The sequence below is a fragment of the Pan troglodytes genome, chromosome 1 (genome assembly GCF_028858775.2).
Source record: "Pan troglodytes isolate AG18354 chromosome 1, NHGRI_mPanTro3-v2.0_pri, whole genome shotgun sequence".
NCBI lineage: Eukaryota > Metazoa > Chordata > Mammalia > Primates > Hominidae > Pan > Pan troglodytes.
Window position 1 is genome coordinate 39,340,900 of NC_072398.2, and position 25,946 is coordinate 39,366,845.

At 44.9% G+C, this 25,946-nt stretch overlaps 1 protein-coding gene and 1 long non-coding RNA gene across 21 annotated transcripts in view; one reads left to right on the top strand and one right to left on the bottom strand.

The window, feature by feature from the left end:
- Positions 1–15,671, bottom strand: part of TRAF3IP3 (TRAF3 interacting protein 3) — a 26,334-nt gene extending 10,663 nt beyond the window's left edge. For 6 of the 20 annotated variants that reach the window (XR_010150755.1, XM_009441412.5, XM_054658242.2 and 3 more), the window contains exons 1-8: positions 15,271–15,546; positions 12,407–12,507; positions 11,156–11,558; positions 8,887–9,034; positions 8,679–8,736; positions 8,457–8,481; positions 8,157–8,186; positions 7,962–8,057 (exon numbers count right to left, since the gene is read on the bottom strand). Coding sequence is in view for 15 of the 20 variants with exons in the window: in XM_009441412.5 (XP_009439687.1) it covers positions 7,962–8,057; positions 8,157–8,186; positions 8,457–8,481; positions 8,679–8,736; positions 8,887–9,034; positions 11,156–11,500 (702 nt within the window). In the remaining 5 variants the exon portion in view is untranslated. Of the gene's footprint in view, positions 1–2,920; positions 3,040–7,961; positions 8,058–8,156; positions 8,187–8,456; positions 8,482–8,678; positions 8,737–8,886; positions 9,035–11,155; positions 11,559–12,406; positions 12,508–12,686; positions 13,044–15,270 lie in introns of those variants that run through there. The other 14 variants (XR_010150757.1, XM_063792632.1, XM_063792628.1 and 11 more) reach the window with 10 other exon arrangements.
- On the top strand, positions 3,234–25,854 carry LOC134808240 (uncharacterized). The gene is made up of 3 exons (XR_010150776.1): positions 3,234–3,334; positions 13,924–14,102; positions 25,717–25,854. It is a non-coding gene; the product is annotated as an uncharacterized LOC134808240 (long non-coding RNA).
- Positions 25,855–25,946: the final 92 nt, after the last annotated feature.

Sequence of the window (25,946 nt, forward strand, 5' to 3'; positions counted from 1 at the left end):
TCCACATGCACACACACACCTCCACCTGCACACACACACCTCCACATGCACACACCTCCACATGCACACACACACCTCCACATGCACACGCACCCCTCCACATGCACACGCACACCTCCACCTGCACACGCACACCTTCACCTGCACACGCCTCCATATGGCACACACACACTTTCACATGCACATGCACACCTTCACATGCACACACACACCTCTGTATACACACACACCTCCACCTGCACACACACACCTCCATATGCACACACACACCTCCATATGCACACACACACCTCCACTTGCATACACACACCTTCACATGCACATGCACACCTCCACCTGCCCACACACACCTCCATATGCATACACACACCTCCATTTGCATACACACACCTCCACTTGCATACACACACCTTCACATTCACATGCACACCTCCACCTGCACACGCACGCCTCCATATGCACACACACACACCTCCATATGCACACACCTCCACTTGCATACACACACCTTCACATGCACACCTCCACCTGCACACGCACACCTCCATATGCACACACCTCCACTTGCATACACACACCTTCACATGCACATGCATGCCTCCACCTGCACACACACCTCCACATGCACACACACACCTCCACCTGCACACACCTCCACATGCACACACACACCTCCACATGCACATGCACACCTCCACCTGCACACACACACCTCCATATGCACACACACCTCTATATGCACACATACCTCTATATGCACACGCACACCTCCACCTGCACACGCACACCTCCACCTGCACACACACCTCCACCTGCACATGCACACCTCCACCTGCACACACACCTCCACCTGCACACGCACACCTCCACCTGCACACACCTCCATATGCACACACACACCTCCATATGCACACACCTTCACATGCACATGTGCACCTCCACCTGCACACACACACTTCCAGCTGCACACACACCTCCACATGCACAGATACACCTCCACATGCACACACATTCTACCTGGACACACACACCTCCACCTGCACACGCACACTTCCACCTGCACACACATACCTTCACATGCACACGCACACTTCCACATGCACACACACACCTCCACATGCACACACATACCTCCACCTGCACACACACACCTCCACCTGCACACACACACCTCCACCTGCACACACACACCTCCACCTGCACACGCACAATTCCATCTGGACATACACACTTCCATCTCCACACACACACCTCCACCTGCATACATACATTTCCGCATGCACACGTACATACTAGACTCAAGATGAGAACTTCTTTAAGAAAGCAAGAAACGGAGAGATATTAAAGCAGAGTGAGGGCGGCAGGGGGTGTAAGGGAGCTTCCCAGAAAGTCACATTCTATTTATTCATAAGCTGGGGCTGTCTAATGGTATTTTCGACATTCCAAGAAAGATGCTAATCTCAAGGGCGAGAGGGGAGCAAGGCCGGCATGAAGAGCCAATCTGTTTCTCGGTTTTTCAGTATTTCAGCTTAGTAGCTACAGCTTCCCTGCCACTTTTTTGTCCCCTCCCTTTGTAGACTTGCCCCTTTTGCCCAGGTAGGGGTTTTGTTCTTCCAGCCTGGAGTTTTGTGTAGGGTGTATCTGTGTAGGGGAGGGGGCGGGGGAGCCATCAATGAGAGCAAGTTTTCCAGAGAAAGGGCAGTGACCGGTTTTCCTATCTTTTCTCTGGCTTTTTCCAACCAGGCCAAGTGGGACGCTTGTGAGGTCTTGAAATTCCACCTCTCTTTAGGCCCGAGACGCCATGGGCTCTCTCAGCCAGATGGCCTGGACATTTCCATCTCTTATAACATTTCCGGTTTGTAACGGTCTGGGGGTAGAGGAGGGGGCTCGGCTTTGAGGTCCGCCTCCCTCAGTGAGTTTCAGGGTGCCTGGGGGAGGCAGGAAGTGGTATCTCGCAGCTCCTGTTTTGATCTTGTTTGGCTTATTCTTCTAACCATGGGAGCCAGGGGGTGCCCCCACCCTTTCAGCTTCCTGTGTTACTCAGCTGGGGCTTGCAAAAGCAAAAAGCGTTGCCAAAAATAATTTTTTAAAGTGCCTCCTGCTATTAATGTTTTTCCTAACGTCTCATGTGAGGGAGAGCAGAGAGTCAGGGATTTGGCATCTACAATAAGCAGAGGGCTTTGGGACCGATGGAAGACGTGGACAAAGACTTCTACTGTTTGAGCTTTGAAGTAACTGGTAAAACGGCTGCATTCCACTGTGGCCTGTTCATTGTCAATCCACAGGTCCTGAAATCAACTGGCTCTACACCTACCTCCTCTGGTTCACATCTTCCGGTTCCACACATTTGCCTTTGCCCAAACTCTTTCTATGCAGAATGCAATCAAACCTACCAAATTTAAGGTTTATCTTGCTATATTTTGGGAAGGAAACAGGCCTAAGGCAATATTCTTAAAATTTTCCCAGTCTCCTACCCTTTTGGGGTACCTCCTCTCTCCCCATTCCATAGTATGGCTTTAATCCAATATTTTGCCTCTTTCAACTGTTTTTGTATTGGCCCAACCCCAAATTACTTTTCCATTCGTGTTGCAACGGAAGACAATTTACCATAGCCACTTCAGTGGGGATGAAGGGCCACCCAAGTCTGGAGCTTGAATGAAACCTCTTTCCACAGCTCTGCTTTTCTGGACTCCCCAAAACGTCATAAAAGTCGCAGCCAAGTTGTTGCAAATCGGGCATGTAGTTTCCTGGTCTGAGCCCCAGGGTCCCCCACACTGAAGCCCAGTGTTACAGTATGTGGGAAGAAGCACTTTTTACAGGCCTACTGCTGACATTCTAGGCAGTTAGACCCCGGGAGCCGAGGGCTCAGAGGGCATATAACCCCCAGTGAAGAGAGGAGCAAGGCGGAGGCCATACACACCTGGTGCCGGTCTGAGGTCTTCAGCTCCTGCTTCTGCGTGGTTTTCCCCTGCCTCTGATCTGCTCTCCAGAAACACCACCACCTCACCACAGAAGCACCAGCCCACAGCTCATCTCTCTGCTCTAGTAGAGGTTGCTTAGGGCTTCAGCCAATCCCCGCTGCGCTGTCATCTCAAGATCTTAATTCCAGGACGCAGATCTTCAAACCCAAGGCTGCCCTGCTCTCGTTTTTGTATTGCACAATATTGAAAGCTTGCTTTCTCTGCTAGTAGAGCTGTTTCTGCCCTGAAGGTTGGACCCTCCTCAGGAGTCTCAAGAGTGCCCCAGAGCCTATGGTATCCAAAAGGCCCAGAGACATCTGGAGGTGAAGCCAGTGGAGGGAGCTGATCCTTGGGATTCTAATAGGGAGTTTGTGGTAAGTTCTCAGCATGTGAAGTTGGAAATTCAAATTTATGAAGGTCAAATGGCAAAAATAAAGGTCTGAACCAGTTCTGGCCACTTTCTTCCAATTATTTTTCCCAGATACCACAGTTTGGGGCTATACTTTTATTGGAGTTGAGGCTTTCATGGAAGAGATAGAGAGTTGAATTGCCTTATTTTAGGGGAAACAATAGCTGTTAACTGAAAAAGTCTGAGACTGTTTTTCTTTAAAACTGGAAGCTAGGGGGTTGGTGGGGAGGAGGGACAAAGAAGAGAAGGGTGAGGATTGGGAGGGGTGAGAAGAAGGGAGGGAGGAAACCACAACCAAGGGAACTTCTGCTCTTGGGCTGGAGCATGGGGTGAAACTCCTCCTTGGAGACAAACCCAGAAATGTCTCTTAATATATCCCTCCTCATTCCCACAAAGCTTGCTTTGATTCAAGCTCTGGTTGTGTCTTACCTGGGATATTACAAGAGTCTCAACTCCCCCAACCCCTGCTTGGAGCCAGGGTTCTTATTGCTACAAGTTAGGGAATCCTTGAACCCTCCCCCCTCTTTTTTTTTTTTCAAGACAGGGTCTTGCTCTGTTACCTCATGCAGGAGTACAGTGGTGCAGCCTGGACTTCCTGGGCTCAAGCGATCCTCCTGCCTCAGCCTCCCAAGTAGCTGTGACTATAGGTGTGTACCACCATGCATGGCTAATTTTTTTATTTTTAGTAGAGATGAGGTCTCACTATGTTGCCCAGGCTGGTCTTGATCACTCAAGTGATCCTTCTGCCTTGGCCCCCCAAAGTGTTGGGATTACAGGTGTGAGACACTGCATCCAGTTGGAAATTACAGAACCTTTTAAGACACAGATCTGATCATTCACAAGTCATTTCCTCAGATAGTAATTGCATACCTTCTAAGGAAGAGCCAGACATTGCTAAGTGTAGGACTTTATACCTCAATAAAGCATAGTTCCATTCTTACTCAGCTTATTACCTAAAGCAGTGTTTCTCAAGCTGGGTAGCATGCATTCTAAAGGATCTCTGATTTTATATATATACATATATGGGTTTCCTTTAAAAATGGGTCCATGCATTATTCAAGTTTGAGATACCTTGTTCAACAGAAAAAGTTTAAGACCCATAATTCTAAAGACCTGTCTGAGATCCTTTCTTTGGCACTACTCTGGCATACCTTCATTTCAGCCATACTCTGCTATACCCAATTCTTTGCCATACATAGGCCTGTAATCATTCCAATTCCTTTACCTTAAACACTCTTCTACTTTCTGCTTTTTTCCCTCATCATCACTCTTGCTTCTCTACTGGTTAGCTCCTACTCATCCTTCAAGATTCAGCTAAAATGGTTTCTTTCCTTTATTTTTATTTTTTGAGACAGAATCTTGCTCTGTCACCCAGGCTGGAGTGCAGTGGCACAATCTCAGCTCACTGCAACCTCCACCTCCTGGGTTCAAGCAATTCTTGTGTCTCAGCCTCCTGAGTAGCTCGGACTTCAGGCATGCACCATCACGCTCAGCTAATTTTTGTATTTTTAGTAGAGACGGGTTTTCGCCATGTTGGCCAGACTGGTCTTGAACTCCTGGCCTCAAGTGGTCCACCTGCCTTGGCCTCCCAAAGTGCTGGGATTATAGGCATGAGCTGCCGTGCCTGGCCAGGTTTCCTTCCTTTAAAGCCTTCCCTGTTCCACCTCAGGTGGAATAATTGCTGCCTTCTTTCTCTTTTTCCTGCATCATGCTTTATGCACTGCTGCTATAGCCTTATTATACTGTTTTGGTGTTATTTATTACATGTCTCTGTCTTCATGGCTGGACTGTGAGCTCCTCAAGAGTTAGGACTGTAATGCTCTTTGCCCCTGTAGCACAAGGCCCAGCACAGAGTTGGAACTTATCAAATGACTGTCAAACAAATGAGTGAGATGATCTCAATTTAGTTCAGGACCAGAAACCACCTCACGTGCACAGCTGTCTGCCCCAAGTTCCTACTCTGTCAATGAAAATGACCTAACAATCAGGAGCTCTGACCACAGATTGAGAAATCCAGGTACAATGTCTGACGTGAGGAGCAGGGCTGAGCTTAGGAAATCTTTTTTACATCACTGCAACTTCTCAGTTTTGTTCCATACTCTCCCATCATCTTTCTTTCTCTGCTCAAGCCATCTTCAAGGTAGGGTGAGATGTCACACAGGCCGGTGAGGTTGTGTGCTCCATCTCTTTCCACCCGGTGCGGTATGCTTTGGTGGTGTCAAGCTGCTTGTAGCTCATATTAATACGTGAATTTATAGTACATACTAACTTACAGGTTTCAACATGGGGATTCTGAGGAAACTTGGGAATCCCCAAGACCCTTTAAAGGGATCAGCAAAGTCTTACTTTTTCTAATGACATATTTGTGTGAAACTGAATTTTTCTTTATGTTTAAACCAATAGATTGAATACAGAAGCAAATTGAGAATCTAGCTGTCTTTTTTTTCAGCCAGACATTAAAAATATTTGCAAAAGTGTAAAGCAATGACACTCCTGTCACTAATTTTGTTTTTGAAAATATGGTTCTTTTTCTTTTTCTTTTTTGAGACAGAGTTTCGCTCCCATCGCCCAGGCTGGAATGCAGTGGTGCAGTCTTTCACTGCAACCTCCACCCCTGGGGTGTAAGAGATTCTCCTGCCTTAGCCTCCTGAGTTGCTAAGACTACAGGTGCATGCCAATGTACCTGGCTAATTTTTTGTATTTTTAGTAGAGACAAGGTTTTGCCATGTTGCCCAGGCTGGTCTTGAACTCTTGAGCTCAAGTGATCCACCTGCCTTGGCCTCCCAAAGTCTGGGATTACAGGTGTGAGCCACCGCGCCCAGACTGTTTTTCTTAAAACATGTAATTCAGGTTAGCATGAAAAATTTTACTCTCATTATTTTAAAACTAATAATTCTTTCTCAATTTCTATCTTAATTTCTTCCTTCCTTCCTTCCTTCCTTCCGTCCTTCCTTCCTTCCTTCCTTCCTTCCTCTCTCTCTCTCTCTCTCTCTCTCTCCTCTCTCTCGGAGTCCTGCTCTGTCATCTAGGCTGGAGTGCAGCGGCACTATCATTGCTCACTGCAACCTCCACTTCCTGGGCTCAAGCGATTCTCGTGGCCCAGCCTCCGGAGTAGCTGAGATTACAGGTGTGCACCACCACGCCTGGCTAATTTTTGTATTTTTAGTAGAGACAGGGTTTTGCCATGTTGGCCGGGCTGGTCTCTAACTCCTGACCTCAGGTGATCTTCCTGCATCGGCCTTCCAAAGTGCTGGGATTTACAGACATGATGCATGGCACCTGGCCAACTGTTTTAATTTCTAATATGGTAAATATAAACATTTCTTATATATTTTCAATAATTTAAAAAGTATAAAGGAATCCTGAAATAAAAAAATTGGAGAACCATTTTACTAGACTGTGTCATGCCTTTAGTTTAGTTTTTTTTTTTTTTTGAGATGGAGTCTCGCTCTTTTGCCCAGGCTGGAGTGCAATGAGGTGATCTCAGCTTACTGCAACCTCTGCCTTCTTGGTTCAAGCGATTCTCCTGCCTCAGCCTCCTGAGTAGCTGGGATTACAGGCATGTGCAACCACACCCAGCTAATATTTTTGTATTTTTAGTAGAGACGGGGTTTCGCCATGTTGGCCAGGCTGGTCTTGAACTCCTGACCTCAGGTGATCCACCCGCCTCCGGCTCCCAAAGTGCTGGGATTACAGGTGTGAGCCACCACCCCCAGCCTTGCCTTTAGACCTTTGCCTGTACCCCAACTAAAATACTATTCCTTCTTCCATATTTTCCTGGCAAATGCTTATATAAGTATTCCCCTGGCTCTTTTCTTCTCTGGAGTCACTCATTCCTTCTTGTATTTTCCTATATCTTGAAAACATTTCTTTTATTTTTCATGTTTTTGTATTGTTTAGTCATGTGTCTTTCTTACAAAACCGTGAGCCTTCTCAAAGCAAGAACCCTATCTAAATAATCTCATTATTTCTAGTGCTAGTCCAGTGCTCTGTATAGAGGACATAACCTATGAATATTGCACATTGAATGGACTAAAATCAAAGGCCTGAATTTTAGTTGCAGATCTGCCACTACCTAGCTGTGCGACTTTTGGCAAGTTACTTGACCCCTATGAAGCTCAGTTTCCTCATGGGCAAAATAAGAGTATTAGACCAGATTGTCTCTAAGGTCCCTTCCCACTGTGATATTTTTATTCGGACTGAGTGGGTACATGGCATGCTGGTTTGGATAAATATCAGTGGGAATCCCATATGAAAATATTTGATATTTACCATATTCAGTAATGTAAACTATATTGGGATCTTCCTTCATTCCTTCCAACAAATTAAAAAATGGGAATTCTTGCCACTTTTGGTTCTGGGTCTTCCTTGGATATGTAGCACCATGACCCTCAGGTGATGACCCATATATTTATTGTGACCTGTTTGACTTCTAGGTCTGAGCACCATCCCCCTCATCTCCTGCCTCTTCCCAGCTCACTTTTCAGTAGTGAGAAAACCCCTTCTCTTACTGTGATGATGTGGAAAGAAAAATGAGATGGGAACACATAGAAGCCCATGAGCTTTGTTCAAAAAGAATTTCATTCCCTTACCTTCCAAGAGCTGTCAGAGGCCTGAATCAGAGTGGACAGTAGGTCTTGGAGAATCACCATTTTCTGTTTTAGGACCAGCTCCCTTTGTAGGGCCTCCTGGGGGTGCGGGCACAAAGTGCAAGAGGGTAAGATTAACCTGGAGGATCGGGGTCAAGTGGATGGAGGAACTGAGGGGAGGGGTCACATGCCACTTACTTTGAGGTAATCAGAAAGCTGGATGATTTCCTGGAGAGAAAGAACAAGGGTATTCAAAATGTCTCTAAGTCCCCTGAAACCCTGGGATATAGAACCAGAGCCTGGGTTGGCTTGTGTAGAGCAAACCTCTTCTGCTTTGGCTCTGACAGGGTCCCTTTAGTCCCCACGTCTATGCTCAGTACCCCCTTGCCATCCAGGAAGAAGATGCCCCTCCATCCCAGCCAAGTTTATCATGGAATTCCAGAATGTCAGAGCTTAATACTTTCTGATTCGACCCCTTCAAAGTGAACATGTGCTTACCTTATCCAGAACTGCAACTCCATAACTGGAAAGAGAAGAAATTAAAAATAATGATAATGGACCAAAGAATCAAGTCAGGAGGCAGTGGGTTGATTCCTTCTGAAGAGCCAGTAGGGTGGGGAAGGGCTTCCTCTTTCTTAATTAAGGCAGACGTGGAAATTCATTGTGTTCTCTCTAGAGAGGAATGGATGGGATGTGAGAGGGTTAGGGTCAGGAACTCACTTGGTTTGCTGACTGGCATCGTTCTTAATTGTTGGTCCTTCTGCCTTTGTCTGAGTACCTGAGAGATGGAGGATAAGTTGATTTAGAACTTATAGGGAGGAAGTGAGGGAAGTGGGGAGGGACAGGGACTCTCCATTGCCAGTGAGCTGGGACAGCTGTCTCAGGATTCTCTGCAGGCCCTGTGGAGTGAGGGAGGCTGTGCTCTTACCACGGTGGTGTTTGGGTGGCTTCTTGATGGGAGTGTCCTGTGGAGGAAGGCCCCCAGCCTGTGAGGAGAGGTGGTCAGACAGATCCCTGCAGATGTCTGAGGGAGGAGGATGCTGGGCTGGAAAGACTTCAGAGCTGGTGCCTGTCACCTGGAAGGCAAGTGGGGAGTGCTGAAAACCACTGCCTGGAGCCTCTTGAAAGACTCTCCTGATGATTTCGGAAGGAAGAACCATGTTTGTTATGGACTGAGTGTTTATTGTCCCCCTGCCCAAATTTGTGTGTTGAAATCCTATCTCCCAATGTGATAGTATTAGGAGGTGGAGACTTTGAGAAATAATTAGGTCAGAGCAGGTAGCCCTCATGAATGGGATTAGTGCCATTATTAGAAGAGACACGAGAGAGCTTGCTTTCTCTCTCTGCTCTCTGCCTTGTGAGGACACAATGAGAAGAAGGCCATCTGCATAGTGGGAAGAGTGCTCTCATCAGACACCAGATCTGCAGGATCCGTGGTCTTAGACCTCCAGACTCCAGAATTGTAAGAAATAAATTTCTGTTATTTAAGCCACCCAGTCTGTGGTAATTCATTACAGGACGAAGACAATGTTTCAGATCCACAAAACCAAAGTAGCCCACTCAAGCTTTCAGAGCCACACAGGCTTCTCCTGCTCCTGATATCCTTGTCCTGACTGGCAGAAATGGTCCTCCTCAGGCCAGGCATATGTGGAGCTGTACTTTTCTCCAGGTTTTCTCTCTAGAATCTCTAGTTGTTGTTTTTTTCTCTCTCTCTACCTTGTTTGGTTTTGGCCACTTACATAGCCAGCATAGTGATGTGGAAAGAGAACTGGTCTGAGTGGGGAGTGAGGGGATCTGGGTTCAGATTCCATCTTTTCTAGGTCTCAGTCTTCTGTCTGTGTAGTGAGGAATTTGGAATAAATAATCCATAAGGTTCCTTCCATATTCAAAGGAAAGCTTCCTTTCTCTTAGTAACAGCTGGAAATCATTGAGGTTTTGTGTGAAGACTAGGTAAAGTGGGGAGTTGTGGGAAGGTTTTTTGCTTTGGTATACAGTTCGTTTTCTTTTGCAACTGGGCTCTAGGATCATTTCTCTGAACAGCATCTCCTATTGAGCATAACAGATCCACTAGTTAAGAAGCCCTGATGGAGTACGCACTCTGGGTAGGGAACAATGCCAAGCATTACCATGGAACATAGTGGACACATCCCTGCTGTCAACATGCTCAAAACTTCGGTAGGAAGATGGTTTGCTGGCCAAGGTCATCTCAGCCTACCCTGGTTTTTGCCAACATTGTTCCTTTCCAGGCCAGACTAATGGGCCCTCTAAGGGTTACACAATCTTAGAAGATTTTAACCTCACAAGGCCCATAGACAGCAGAGGTGGCCTGGAGAAGCCAGGGAAAGCTTCCTGGACCAGATGAGGCTATAGTCAAGTGATTTAATAGAATTGGAATGACACAAGAGGAAGTGAGAAGAGTGGGCACAATAGCCTTGCAGAAGAAAAGAGGACAGATATGTCTGTGTGTGTGTCAAGAAGACTGGCCTGTGTACTTGGCATATAATAAGCTTTCAGTAAATATTTGATGACTGATGGATGAATGAATGCTGTAAGATAGCGTAGAAGACATGTGTATATTGCCTAAATTTGAACTGATATAGGCATTAGCTTTGGAATTATTTTTATTTATTTTATTTTTAAGTTTTTTAGAGATAGGGTCTCCCTGTCTTGCCCAGGCTGGAGTGCAATGGTGTGATCATAGCTTATTGCAGCTTCAAACTCCTGGGTTCAAGTAATCCTCCCATCTTTGCCTCCTGATTAGTTAGGACTACAGGTGTGCACCACCATGCCTGGCTAGTTTGTAAAGTTTTTGATAGAGACAGGGTCTTGTCTCTATCAAAAGGCTGGTCTCGAACTCCTGGCCTCAAGTGATCCTCCTGCCTTGGCCTCCCAAAGTACTGGGATTACAGGTATGAGCCAACATGCCCAGCCTGAAATTGTTTTTAAAAATTATTTTTTCTCTCTTATAAGTCAAGTGCAGAACAAAAAGAGCTAAACAAACGAAAACACAACAGCAAAAATCTCTGAATAAGTAGCTGTTGGCAACTTTACTATAAGTAGCTCTTGGCAACTTTACTATATGACTGAGGAAGAAGGACTTGATTTAGGTCACTTTTTAGTGACCTTGAGCCCACCCACCCTCCTGGTCCAGAGAGGGTCCCAGAGCACAGAGCAGTATGTCCCTTGACATGGCCCACCTGCTCTCTGGGAGAAGAAATCCTGCTGGCACAAGACAAGGGTTCCCTGAGGACAGTCACCTGTCCTGGCCGCCTGGAGGGCCCTTGATTCCTGGCCTGGGGACGCTGCGCTTTGCCCTTCTCCTCTAGCTCCAGGTTCCTCCTCCTGAAGAACTGCTGCAGTCGAGCTCTCTGGAGCTGCTCTCTCTGCTGAATCCTCAGCGTCTTCCCCACCTGGCGGCAAGTGGTCACATTGGGACGGCAGCGGCGGCTTTCACGGATCTCTTGCCTGCGCTCACACTTGGCCTCATAGCTCTCAGCCCACCGGGCCAAGCCAGGGGAGGGCCTGGGGTCTGGGCTGATCATGATGACCTCCAAGCACCTGTTGCGCTTGGCTTCCAGTTCTTGGAATAGATGCCTGGATCTGCCAAATGCCAAGAGGGAGGAGAAGGGGAGGGGTCAGAAGATGGGCAGAAAAATGACTATCTCCCTAGACCAGGGGGCAGAAATAGCACAGAGTTCCATCCATGTGGGTTGAAAACTGAGGACATGGTGGTATCAAAGTGGGAGTCAGGACTCTTGGGCTCAGTCTCTAATGAACTAATACAGTCTTATAAAAGTGAATTCCTGCTTTTCTCTAGCCGACGTTTCCCCTTTGTAAAGTAAAAGGGTCTCTATGTCTGCCACTTACTCCCTGACTGAACATCTTACCATGCCTCTAAGTCAGGGGAACATGAGAAATAATTGATTAAAATCATAATGAGCTTATAGCCTCTTGGATGGCAGGTGTGTGTTCATTTTCCAGACTTTTAGAGAAGCAGCTAAGTTGAGCCAATCTGCCCTCTTATCCCCCAGTTGAAAAGGAAAGTCAGTATCTTTACTGGTCTCTTGGTCCAAGCTGTCACTAACATAGTTGATTGACACTTCTCAAGGATCTGGAGGGCTAACCACACCCCCCTCAGGTGGTGACCAGTCCTGTGACCAGCACCCACTGCTCTCTTCTTGACTTTTAGCAACGAGCTTGTGAGCCTGGACCTGGCGTGGTTTAGGAGGGAAACCCTACCCTAATTCCTCCAACCTGCTGTCCTGACAATGGTCCATGGGCCCCCCACTCCAAGCTCAGGACTGGGCTGTGACTCTCAGGTGCAGATCAAGTCCAATCAGTATTGACTGAGCATCTGCCACATGCCTAGTGCTGGCCAAAACCCATTTCAGAGCATCTGGCTCCAATACTGTCGGGGCTGAGAGTTCCATTTCTTTAGGATTACCAACCTGTCAGGGCTAATACTGGTGCCAAGTCTGCTTTCCTTAGCCCAGACACAGATTGTGCCATCCAAATCCACAGGCACATGAATTGTACCTCAATAAGGCTGCTGCAAACAGAAAAGAAACAAAACAAAAACAGTAATCAGAAGTTTCCAGGGAGCCAGGCTTGGTGTAGGGGCCACAGGATGTCCCTCTGCATGGCCTTACCTGATATTCACACAGCACCTAGACCCGAATCCCCTTTTCCTTCTCTGTGCCTTTCTCTTTCCTACTCTTCCCCACCTACCTTCTGTAGTTTATCCTCCTAGAACCCTCTGGTCACTTTGCTGAGTTGGGCTGGATTTGGATGAGCTGGATCCTGAGCGTTGGAAATTCTGTGTCCTGCCTCCTCTGATCACTGGAGTCAGACCAGGGACTGATGAAGGAAGAGGGACTCCCCCTCACAGCTGCTGCTGCTTCTCTTCCTCCCACGACCTCATTACCCACCACCTTGGGAGGAGGGTATCTCAGCTTCACCAACTAGCAGGCATTTGCTAGCTCTAACCCCTTGGGGTTTATTTATAGGCCAAACAGACTCAACAGGTAGCAGACTCTCTGCCCCTTTACTGGGACTTCGCTACTGTGGCTCAGTCTGGAATTCTCTGCAGGATTCTTGTTTTCTCTCTGATCCTACCACTCATTCCCCAGGGTCATGGGTGGGGCAGTCGTCTTCCCTGAGAGGAGTTTTGTGTGGTTAAGCCCTGGACACTCAAATGCCTGACTCTTGAGGGTTGGAGGGGCATACTCTGGTGTCAGGCAGCATTGATTCCAAGCAGAAATGTGAGGTTGTTAATGTTTGTCCTCTACATACCCATTCTGAATGGCTCTCTTCTTTGTTTTTCCTTACTTCTTCTTCTCGGATAAGAGTGGGAGTGGGCATAGGGGGTGGTCCCTTGACTTCTTCCCTGCCACTTCCTTTATTTAAAGACTTAAAAGAAAAGGTCTGAGAGACCCATGTCTATTGTTATAAATGACTGAATGGAGGAGACCCAGGATTATGTGCATGTGAACTCCATGTCTAGAACCTACACTCACAGCATCCCTGAGCCACAGCCCCTGGCTATTCTGCCATGGATTGCAGTGGAGAACCCTGGCTCTTGGAGTCACACTGTGTGGACTCATGTCCTGGCTCTGTCACCTACAACCTGTGTGTGTTTTTAGATAAGCTATTAAACATCTCTAAGCCCCAGTCTCCTCATTTATAAAATGGGGCTAGGACCTGCCTTGTAGGTTATAAGGATTAAATGACAAAATGCAGGCCATGCACCTGGCATGGAGCACACAATAAATGTTACCTTTTAATAATAAAGACATAAAGTATTCTTATTAGGTTGGTGCAAAAGTAATTGCGAATATTATCCTTGTTATGCCGATGTTGGATATTGAAGACTTGGTGCTGTAAGACAAAGGCTCCAAGCTAAACTAGCACTTCTAGGACCAAGAATGCCTTCTCTCATCCTCTCAATCCTCTCTCTCTTTGACAGAGTATATTGTTTACCAGATTGAAGGGATGCTGGCCCCAGGCTGAAGTCACATTTACTTCTAACCTCTGGGTTTGGACTCTGACCTCTGGGTTCCTCTGACCTCTGGGTTTGGGCTATAAGGAGAAAGGCTTCTCTGTGGTCTGGACATAATTGCCATCCCAATTACACCAAGCCGAAAGGTAAGGAAGAGATGGGGTCTGCCTGTGTCGCACATAAGGTGTGAGGTCCCCTCCCTGTTTGGCTTAGCTTCCCCATAGGTTTTGTAGTGGAGGCAGAACATTGAGAATCCTCCTACCTTCTTGCCGCGAAGAGGAAAGGGCTATGGGGGAGAAGACAGTGCCTGAGATGAGGTCTCTCTGGGCTCTCCACCCAGGCCACCAACCTTAGTCCACTGAAACACACAGCTGCTCTGCTCTCTGCTTCCTTGGGGCAGACATTGAGCCTTCTTACCCAAGAAAGGAGCTGCAGTGGAAATGGCTCCTTAGAGAGGGGAGTGTTCCCAGATGCCTTGGCTACCACACCTGCTAGGATTTGGTGCAGCATGCTGCATAGAACCCTACCCAGGTTTCTGGGATATCTGGACCCTACTGACTTGCTTGAAAACAAGAAGGTATGTGGGACGGCTGACAGGGATAGGCTGCTAAAGAAAAGGGAACTGGTCCCTGTAGGGTTCAAAGAAAGATCACTTGGCCACTGCCCAGGCTTTCTGGCATCTCTCAGGTTCCCCCCTGGCAGCATGACTGGGCTCACTTAGAGCTTGGAGGAAGAAGGTTTACTGGCTGGGAAGGCTCAGCCTGGTCTCTCAGGCTGCAGAGAGAGAGAACAGGGCACGGCTCCTCACCTGACTGTGGCTTGACATGCCTTTCTGAGTCTCGCTTTTACTTCCTGGCCATGTGTGCAACGGAGACAATGAATGGCTTCCTGCATGGGTTGGCCTTCCTGGCCCAGAGCTCTCAGTGTGAACTGAGGGGAGAGGGGCCTGCGCTTAAGCTGCTGGGAAGGCAGTCTTGTGTTCAGGGATCCCTGCTTTGAAGAAAACTATAAAAGGTCATTTAATTCATGCCCATATCACTGGGTAGCCTGAACTCTAAGTCGTTTGACTCACTCCTAATCTAATGTAATCTAGTCTACTGGAACAGAGGAGTGATGCAAGCTGTACCCTGTGCCATGGCTAGTGCCACAGGAAACCAATACAGGATATTTTCTTGGTTACCCAAACCCCTGACACCCTTAAACTATGCCACCCACTCTCCACCCAGGGGAGCTGGGATGGTGGAGCATCTTCTGCCCTACCCTGAAGTTGGAGTTCCCAAACCTGGACACAAAAGCATCCTCCTTCTCAGTTACCTCCGAGTCCCAGGCTCCAACTCAAGCCACTCGGGAAAGCATTCCAGTCCTGGGCAGATCTTGGCTCTGGTCTCAGATGGAGCAAGACAGCAGATGGGTAAAGCACACGCTTTCAATCCATAGGTCTGGGCCCCATTAGCACGTCCCTTCTTGGTACCGTCTTTCTTTTTGCACAGCAGCCTTGCTGAAACAGGAAACAGACAAAGCCACAAGGTTCGCAAACCCCAGTTCCTCTCTCTTGCTCTCTGGTATCATCTAAGTGGGCCCCTGAACTCTGAGGCCTCCAGGGCTGGGCTCAGGAGCTCCTCCCATCAGTAGGCACCCCGGCCACCCTTTCTCTTGCTACTGGATTGGTCGGAGCTCTTGGACAGTTTCAAGTCAAGATTCCTTTCCATGATTAGAAAAGGATAGTCCTCTCGGTCAGATTCAGACCTTTGTGGTTTCTATGAGAGGGAAAAAAATGCCTTTTTGGTGGTAAACCTAGATGAGATGTTCTCAGTGTAGGCTTTCATGTGTATCAGGTAGTTCTTTGTGCAAGGATTTTCCTTTTTCTTTAGCCACCTCTTCCCAATCCTGGTGTTGTAAAGAGTTTCTGCTCTTCTGAAGTAGCTGGTGTCTTTCTCAGATTCTGGAATGAGCCCAACTCTGGATTTGCTCCTTTCTGGAGCAGTGAGGAGGGAGTGTAAAGGTGGGTAGCTGGGGGATGAAGGAAGGAATAGAAGGCAGAGTCTTCTACACATTTTTTTATCTGGTCAACCGGACTAGGAAATTTAGGGAAAAACTAAAGGGAACTGATTTGCATGCATTAAGATGAAGCCATCACAAATGATGCAGCCAGGAAATTCCCAAGAAGTTCAGGCTAAAATAGTGGAGAGGAAACTGGATTGGGACAAGTTAACTGAGCAGCTTTGTAACCTTGTAAAATTCACCTTGTCTGGATGCTACTCACTGTGGTAGTTGGGTGATGTATGTGGCTCTTTGGAATTCTAAGGTTTGACACACGTGAGGCAGGTAATGAGACTTAAAAATAGCTGTGATCACATTTATTAACATGTGGAGAGTTTGTCACCATTTTCTCTGCTTCTGCTTCTTTCTCTGTTCTTTGAGGAGAAAAAGGACAAGGAATCGGCAGGGAAAAGCAGAGGATGGATTCTCAAGCACTAGGACTGAAGACAAGTGGCATTTACTCAGGATGAGAGACAACAGCTCAAGGCCCTGTGTCTGGAGCTTGACACATAGAGATGGGAATGAGTAGAGGACAGAGGGCTTGGGGAGCCCAAGATGTCAGAAAAAGAGAATTTTGGCCGGGCACAGTGGCTCACACCTGTAATCCCAGCACTTTGGGAGGTCCAGGTGGGTGGATCACTTGAGGTCAAGAGTTCAAGATTAGCCTGGCCAACATGGTGAAACCCCATCTCTACCAGAAATATAAAAAATTAGCTGGATGTCATGGCATGTGCCTGTAAACCCAGCTACTCGGGAGGCTGAGGCACAAGAATCGCTTGAACCTGGGAGGCAGAGGTTGCAGTGAGCCAAGAATGTGCCACTGCACTCTAGCCTGGGCGACAGAGTGAGACGGAGTTTCACTCTTGTTGCCTAAGCTGGAGTGCAATTGCGCAATCTCTGTTCACTGCAACCTCCGCCTCCCAGGTTCAAGCAATTCTCCTGCCTCAGCCTCCTGAGTAGCTGGGATTACAGGCATATGCCACCATGCCTGGATAATTTTTTGTATTTAGTAGAGATGGGGTTTCAACCATGTTAGTCAGGCTGGACTCAAACTACTGACCTCAGGTGATCCACCTGCCTCGGCCTCCCAAAGTGCTGCGATCACAGGCATGAGCCACCACGCCTGGCCAGAGAATTTTTATTGGCATAGAAGAGTGAGAAGATTCTGGGAGTTCGGGGCATTAGGGCGTAAAGAAAGACAGGAGATTTTAATAGGAATTCCTATAGAGACCTACTATTTGGACTCCATTAAACATCAGAAAGAAATGTCTACAAAGCTCCGCAGTCATTGGGATACTAATCCCATGATAACTGGGATTTAGAGTGGTCAATGATATGCTCAAGATCACACGGAAAGTGTTGGACCCAGGTTTGCTTGACAGTAGGTTTGAGCCCTTAACATTGTGTTCTGAGGACAAAACAATTAATAAGGTTGTCATACCTATCTATCTATATTGAAAAAGACACACACACACACACACAGAACTTTGAGAATAGAAAATATACCTTATTTTCAAATGCCCACGAGACATTAAAAAAATTGACCATATAGATCAAAAAGTAAACCTCAGTATATGTTTTGAAAAGTTGATCTATTATGGCAGGATTTTCTGACCATAGTACAATACAATTGAAATAAATAACAAAAGATGGAAGAAAGAAATACTTTAACTTCTTGGAAAAAAATTCTTCCCATTTACTCTGAAAAGATAGAGGGAATTTCAAATCTGCAATTAAGAATGCATTGAAAATGGTGATAGTGGCAACATTATGAGCAAAATCTGTGAGGTATGGCCAAGCAGAATGCAAGGAAAATTCCTAGCTTTAAACATTTTCATTACCTAAATCAAGAAGATTAAAAATAAATTTCCTATTCATTTATTTTCAAATGAATTGCTAAAAAATGATCAGAAAAAAAGGAGGTGAGAATTTTGAAATGATAAAAGGAGAATATATAATAAGTTAGAATCCTGTTTAAAATTGATTAAAAAAATTCAGTTTTGTGTGTGCATCTGGCAGGGGGAGGAATGGTAGACATACAAATAGAAAACAAAATCAATAAAAGAAACTATCAGCAAGCCAAATCAATTTAAAAAAGAGAAAAGACATTATAAAAGTTTAGGAATGATACATGGAAAGTACCCACGATACGGTGGAAATTAAAGTAATTATAGAGGGTCATTTGTGTAACTATGCTAATGATTTTTAAAATCTAGATAAAATGGATTTAAGAAAATGAATTTACCAAATTAAGCTCAAGTAGAGATTTGTAGTGTAATCATCAGCTGGCCTCCAATAGAGGGTTTAATTCAGGCTGCTCTTGAGCTGGGCAGCAGGCTTTTAGTGGCCAGTATCCTTTGCTTCTCCTCATCATTTCCAGGTTCAATGGGAACAACGGCTCCCTTTTTTGATGGTCATATTCTGAAACAGTTTCCTTGATAGATGCTGGGCCCTGTGTAGTCCCCCATGAGGCGATGAGTATGGGGTAAGCTACCCTTTCCTTTATAGCCTGGTTGCTTCACAATACCACACAAGCATGTGTAAGATTATCAGATTTTATTGTACAGTTGGGGTAACTAAACTATATGCTAATATGACTTCTCCCATACTCCAAGAGACAGCACTAAGGAGTTAAAAAGAATTTTTTTTTTCTTGAGATGGAGTTTCGCTCTGTTGCCCAAGCTGGAGTGCAGTGGCATGATCTCAGCTCACTGCAACCTCTGCCTCCCGGGTGCCTCAGCCTCTGGAGTAGCTGGGATTATAGGCATGCACCACCACGTCTGGCTAATTTTTTGTATTTTTAGTAGAGACAGGGTTTTGCAATGTTGGCCTGGCTGGTCTCGAACTCCTGACCTTAAGTGATCCACCTGCCTTAGCCTCCCAAAGTACTAGGATTACAGGCATGAGCCACCATGAAGTTAAACACTTTATGGGGGTCCCCTCATGGATGTTACCAGTTCTAATCCCACTCCTCTTTCCACTCTACAGGGTGACTCCTACCTATCTTCTGGGAAATGGTAACCTCATTCATAAGAGTTGTTCTTGCCTTAGAATCCTTCCCTACACTCCTGACAAGGTTTCTTCAGCACCGCATTCCTCAAGTCTAAGTTATTCATTCTAGAATAGTGCTGCAGACACTCTTAATAGGATAGTCCACAGCGGCCTTGACACTCCAAATTTTGCAGAGCAGCTCAGGGCAGGCATACTTAAGTCTGTTCACATTCAAGTTCAAGTTCTCCTTATCAGGTGACTTGCAGACTCTCCTCCTTACTTTTCCAAGTGTCTAGCTGGTAACTGTTTACTCAGATGTCCACACAAACATCCCAAAGACAAATATTCATTCTCAGAGATGATACAGTCTAAACTCACCAGGAGGAAGACAAGTATTTCCTTGACTCCTACGTTTGCAAGGTTGCTGCTCTGTCGAGTTATGACTGTACATTTGTGGCAAGACAGAGTTCTAAGTCCTCCTCTTGTCTTTGCTTGCTTTGTATCATCATTGTTGGTAGAGAGCCTTTTCATGTAATGAAACCTCAAATTTATGCTGTAAGAGACTTTCAATATTAGCAAGAGATTTATCTGTTGTTTAGATTCTAAGAATCTGAAAGGCCTAACCATAAGGCTCAAATAACAGTGGATCCATTCTTGTGGGTCCAGCATTGAGCAAGGGACAAGTTACTTTTTGTTGTAGGCTCATAAGAAAGGTGGTCTCACTGGCTGTGACATTGAAGGGCCTTGACAGGCTGCAGCCTCAGGCCTGGGAGTGAAGGTGGGGTAGGTATAGAGGTAGGAGTGTATGTATATTAGGAAACAGAAAAGGAAAGAGTAATGTAGAACACAAAAAGGGGGGCCTCCCAGGCACCCATCTCTATTTGGACGGAAAGGACAAACCACAAGTTAATCTTCAGAGAGCTTTCATTTCTCTTCTTTATCCTTCATTTGAGGTTCTGTCCCCTTGACTCCTGCCAGAATATGAAATAGGGCTGTTCCTGAGTTAAATATCATAATGACTTGTCTTCTACTCATAAAATGCCCTTTTCTAAATGAAAAATTACTGCTTTTTAGAGCTCAGCCGAAGCACCACCCTCCTCTCCCTAGTGTATGTGTGAGTTTTCCAATAAATAGGACTCCTAGTTTGTGGCTAAAAAATCACATTCTTTTTTGAGATGGAGTCTTGCTCTGTTGCCCAGGCTGGAGTGTAGTGGCACGATCTTGGCTCACTGCAACCTCTGCCTCCGGGTTCAAGTGATTCTCCCACCTCAGCCTCCCGAGTAGCTGGGATTATAGGCACACGCCACCATGCTGGCTAATTTTTGTATTTTTTAAAGTAGAGACGGGGTTTTGCCATGTTGGCCAGGCTGGTCTCAAACTCCTGACCTCAAGTGATCCGCTTGCCTCGGCCTCCCAAAGTACTGGGATTACAGGTGTGAGCCACTGTGACTGGCCCCCATTCTTTATTTAAAAGATATTCTTATGTAAATTACTGAGTTTCCAAAAATTATCATTCAACAAAAATAACAAATATGAGGTTTCTGTTGATTAAAATATACTTCTACTTACTTTTTGTATGTCATGTTTTTTCACATAGCCTAGGCAGTCAGAGCCATGATCAATGTCTTTAGCTAAGAATTCTGAGAGCCTCAGCACTAGTAACTGTACTCATTAATACTCCGATATTGGGGATGTTGGCCGTCTAACAAAATTAGGTCATTTAATAGTGTGATCCTCTTTCTGAAACTGACAATTTTCCTTCCTAGTTAAATTGTCATCTCTTGGCACAGCCTCAGTTAAACTATCCTAATTATTTCACAAATGCCTTCACATTCCAAACTGAGATATCTTCCAGAGACTTTTCTATACATTTTATACATTTCTATACAAACCTTTAGAATCTGTTTTATACTCAGTATGATTTATCATCCATAACAAAGAATATTAAATTGATGCTGTAACACTGAACCAAACTGATTTCACCAAAAGTGCTCACATATTAGATTGCCATCAGCACTCCCTGCACACGCCCTCGCCCCCGCCTGCAGAGAGCAACTTTAGGGTTTGCTTAGAAAACTAAAGGCAGATGGACAGAGAAATGAGTTGGAAAGCATTCGGATTTTCTTTTTTTTTTTCAGATTTATACAAATTTTAATATAATATTACTAAAAGATTTTTAAAATAGAAAAATAATTATCTTAACCTACTACCCAAAGACAAATTAGTTTCATATTTTTCACACTACCTTCTAGTTTTTGATAATATGCATTTCTTTTTAATAATATTTTAAGCATAGTGAAATCTACATTTTTGTAATATGTAATTATATGAATTGTATGTTTGTTTTTTCACTTAATACTATATTATAAATATTTTTCGCTTTTACATTTTTTCCATTTTTTTAGCTTTCACATCGTCATGGTCTTTCATAATATTAGTGTACCACAACGTGTTTAGTAATTTCCTTATTATTAACCAGTAGCCACGTGACCCAGCATTGCTCAGGATAATTATTAGCCACTGGCAAATACAATGCAAATACAACTTAATATACATAATAAAAATTAATATGTTATAATAATTTTCTGTAATTGTAATAATTCAGAGCTGTGATTATGTTTAACTTTGTAACAGGATTACTTTATCTATCACATCTGTCATCTATACTTCAAGACTGTTGCTCACTCTGAAGCTGTCCTGAGTGGCAGCCTGGGGCTAGATGGGCAGGGACACCAGAAGTCAGACTGCCTGGGTGTGAAGCCTGGCTTTGCCCCTTACTATCTGTTTGAGCTTAGAGTGCATGAACACTACGTTTGAGGTCTTTGCATCTCAGTTCCCTCCTCTGTAAAATGGCTATAACCGATAATATCTACTTGACAGAATTGTTATAGGATTACCAGATATAATACTTGTAAAGCACTAAGAAATGTGAGCTATCACTATTAGCAACACCTGCAATTTGGAGCATCTGTCTTGTGATTTATTAATGGTTATGATGAAATGGACTTGCAGATCTGTAGCTGTGTGAAAATGGAGGAGTAGTTTCAGTGAGTCAATGCATTTTGTCTGATCTAAACTTGTAAGTTTTAAAACTCATTCAACTAAGTTTTTTAAAGAATGTGTCTTGCACTGTTCTCTATGGAAGAAAAACATTTGAAGTGGCTCGTAGTGTTTCTCACTGTGTGTCATTTAAATTCCATTTTAAGTTAGACCAAAACAAATGTGTTCTGACTAATAATGAGAATCACAATAGCACCTGTCTCATAGGGCTCTTTTGAGGATTTAAATTAGTTAATATTCAGTAGAATAGTTCCTAAATATAGTAAATACTATGGAAGTATTTGGTAACACAATAAAGTAAAAATAAAAATATTCCAATGTTGCAGTGAAACTCGTTTTAGTTTGCATGATATAATTAGGAATTTTATTCATGTGGAAATTATATACAGGAATTTAATTTTATTTAATTATATGGAGATTTTTGTCATTTCTAATTTTTAGCTTTTACAGATAATGCTGCCAATGGGTATCTTCATGCATGCATTTATTTGTTTTTCTTCTTTTAAAATACTTTCTTTAGGATAAAACCTTGGAGTGGGTTTGCTGGAGAAGTTTAGTGAAGAAGTAGGTTAGTTCTGAGAGCAAAGATTTCCAGGAAGTGGGTGGGAGGGAATCAAGCTGGGCTTTAGGGCATGGTGGAGATGGCAGGGTCAGTAGAGCTGGAAGGCTCTCTCACCAGCTTGAGAGCTCAGTGCATTGGGTGTCAGCAGGGGGCAAAAACAGCGTGGTGTAGGGCAACAGGCAATGACTGGAATCCAGTGAGATGACTTTTAGATCCATCTCCGCCTCTCTGTTGAAATGCAAGGCTGTTTTGCCCCTGTGGGTCTCCGTTTCTTCTAAAGCCTTTCCCAGTATGAGGGTCTATGAGTTCTTTATTTCTTAAATATTAAATACCTTCTAAATGCCTAAAATTGTACTCAGTACTAGAGATGCAACAATGAGTACTATATAGTCAGTATCTTCTCTTAGTTACAGACACACAAGGCAATTTTCAGGTAAATTTAAAAAGTGTGATAAACTCAAGTGATAAACAAATACAGAAAACTGTAGAGGCATGGGATAGAGGTGGGAGCTCACTTGCCCCAGCCTTGAGAGGTGGACCGGGTGGAAGGGAAGGAAGTTTTCCCGGAGGAGGTAATGGTTGGGCCTAACCTTAAAGGAGGCCCAGGAGTTAACCATGCAATGGGGAGAGTGAAGAGCGCTCAGGGCAGAGGAGATGGCATGGCCAACACACAGTGGGATCATCAGGGTGCTTCAGAGGACTGGCAGTTCTTTGTCCTTGGGGAATCAAAAGCAAGGCAGGTGGCCCGAGATGTGGCTGGAGAGGCAGCCAAGGTCGTTGTACATCACTTTAAAGCGTTTGGGTTTTCGACAGACCATTTTACCCAAGAGTGGCTTCGAAAATGTGCCGGCTTCCACTCAAGGCCAATAATCTGTCCTGATTTTCCCATATCTTGACAGCGCTTTCCCCGCGAGGTTCAGAGCACCTTGTTTTTGAGGGTGACCACTAGCTGTCGCTATTGAACAGGTCTAGTTCCCCACGGCTCAGTGCCAAACGTAGGCCCCAGCAGCCGGGCGGAGTTACCGGACGCCGGAGTCCAGCCCCGCCTCTAGGTCAGTTCAGGGCCCTAAGCGATGACTCACTGGTAGGCACGCTGGTGTGCAGGTGGTGGCCGCCCTGGGGTAGAACCTGCTACGCACTGGGCAAGGAGATTGCGTGAAGCGTGGTACACCACCACATTCAGCCACGGGGTGGCGCTGCCACCCTGACGGCCCAAAGGGAGGCCGGCGAAGAGGCAAAGTCTTTCCTTAGGACAGCCTTGCTCTTTTGTGGTCCACGGTACTGTTCAAGGACGGTGTGAGGGAGCCCCTGACGCACACCACCCCAGCGGTCCCGGGGCAGCGAGTCGCTCAGCAGAGAGATGCTCGAACGCTCTGCCATTGTGTCCCTTGGGCCTCAGCCCCTCATTGTTAAGGGTCTTTTGGGCCAGTCCCCAGTTTCCACCCTCTGATTCCAGGTTATGCGGTGTACCAATGTGTCCTCCCCTAGGGTTGCTGTTTCCTATCATCCTTCCCAGAAAGCCTCCCCAAATCAGCCAGTGCTCATCTGGTACTTTTCCATCTTTTAAAAATTGATTTTTTGATATGCAGTCATGCATAGCATAATGATGTTTTGGTCAATGATGGACCGTATATACGATAGTGGTCCTATAAGATTATAATATTGTATTTTTACTGTACATTTTCTATGCTTAGATATGTTTAGATACACAAATATTTGCCATTGTGTTACAATTGCCTGCAGTATTCAGTATGGTAACATGTTGCACAGGTTTGTAGCGGAGGAGTATGGTAACATGTTGCACAGGTTTGTAGCCGAGGAGCGGAAGGTATACCATGCAGCCTAGGTGTGTGGTAGGTTCTATCAGCTAGGTATGTGTAAATACACTCTATGATGTTGGAACAATGATGGAGTCAACTGTGATACATTTCTCCGGTCTTATCCCCGTTGTTAAGCCATGCATGACTGTACATTTACATAGTGAAATAATGGCTACAGTCAAGCAAGTTAACATATTCATCATCTCACATAGTCACCTTTTTTTTTATTGTGGTAAAAGTACGTAAAATCTACTCTGTTATTTCCAGTATATGATGCAATACTATTAACTATAGTCCTCGTGATGTTTCAGGAGTTAAAGATATGCCATTCTGGCATATTGACTATTTGAGTTAAGGGCACTTAAAAAACAGCAAGTGCAAGAAGATCACTCTGACCTTTGAGCTGTTTCTTAAAAGCAGATGACATTCTCATGGGAAAGACATCCTCCCTGTAGTAGGAAAAAAAAAGGAACAGTCTTATCATCAAGGATGAGAAGCTGAAGCCAAGAGAAGTCTGTACAAACAAACCTTGTTAAACTAACCCTTATCTTCCTAGTTGCATCTCTACCCAATTAAATACCCTAGCCCAAGCCACTTGCCTTATCACATTTCACAGTGTGCTATTCTTTGTCAAATTCAGTATACTGAGTTTGTAACTGACTCTAACTGCTTCTTTGGGTCTTTATTTCCTTATGAGGTTCTCCTGTGCCATGTAAAATTTCTATTAAATAAATTTGTTTGCTTGTCTTCTGTTAATCTGTCTTATATCAGTTTAATTCTTGGGCTCAGCCAGGACTCTCTGAGAATGGAGGTGGAGTTTTGCTGCCCCTGTATTGTGCATTAGATCTCTAGGCTTATTTATTTTACATAACTGAAACTTTGTGCCCTTTGACCGCTGTCTCCCCATCATCCCTGTACCCCAACCACCTTTCTACTCTCTGTTTCTATATATTCAAGTTTTTCTTTTTTTTTTAAGTGAGATAATGCAATATTTTTCTTTCTGTATCTGACTTACTGGAGCTCACCCTAAGCCAAGGGAAGGTTTGTCCCATAACTCACGTCCCAAAGGACTAATTAAAAGCATAACATATGCTGACTTCTTTCTCTAATACAACTTTAGAGCCATAGCCTCCAAAAGGGGACGTGCAGGAGAACTGCTAGGATGGGCAGAATATTGGAATTTCTATTTAATTAATTTAATTTAATTTTTAAAATGTTTTATTTTTATTTCACCTAATACGTACACATAGTTATATAATTTTACTTAGTGAAATGTTCATGTTTTAGGTTCCAAGAACTTGGCCAAACTTGAACTCTGGAGAGAAGCGAAATTCACTCCCTAGCTCTGGAAAGGGGAATTTGGTAGAAGACGGATCTCATCCTTCCAATTTCTTCCCCTCAGGTAGTTTTCTGTATATGGAAAAGAACGGAGCTTAAAATTATTACGTGTTGACAATTCTACTTAAGAACTTAGGAGACTATCATTTCCTCAAATTAATGTGGCAGTTTCTTGATTG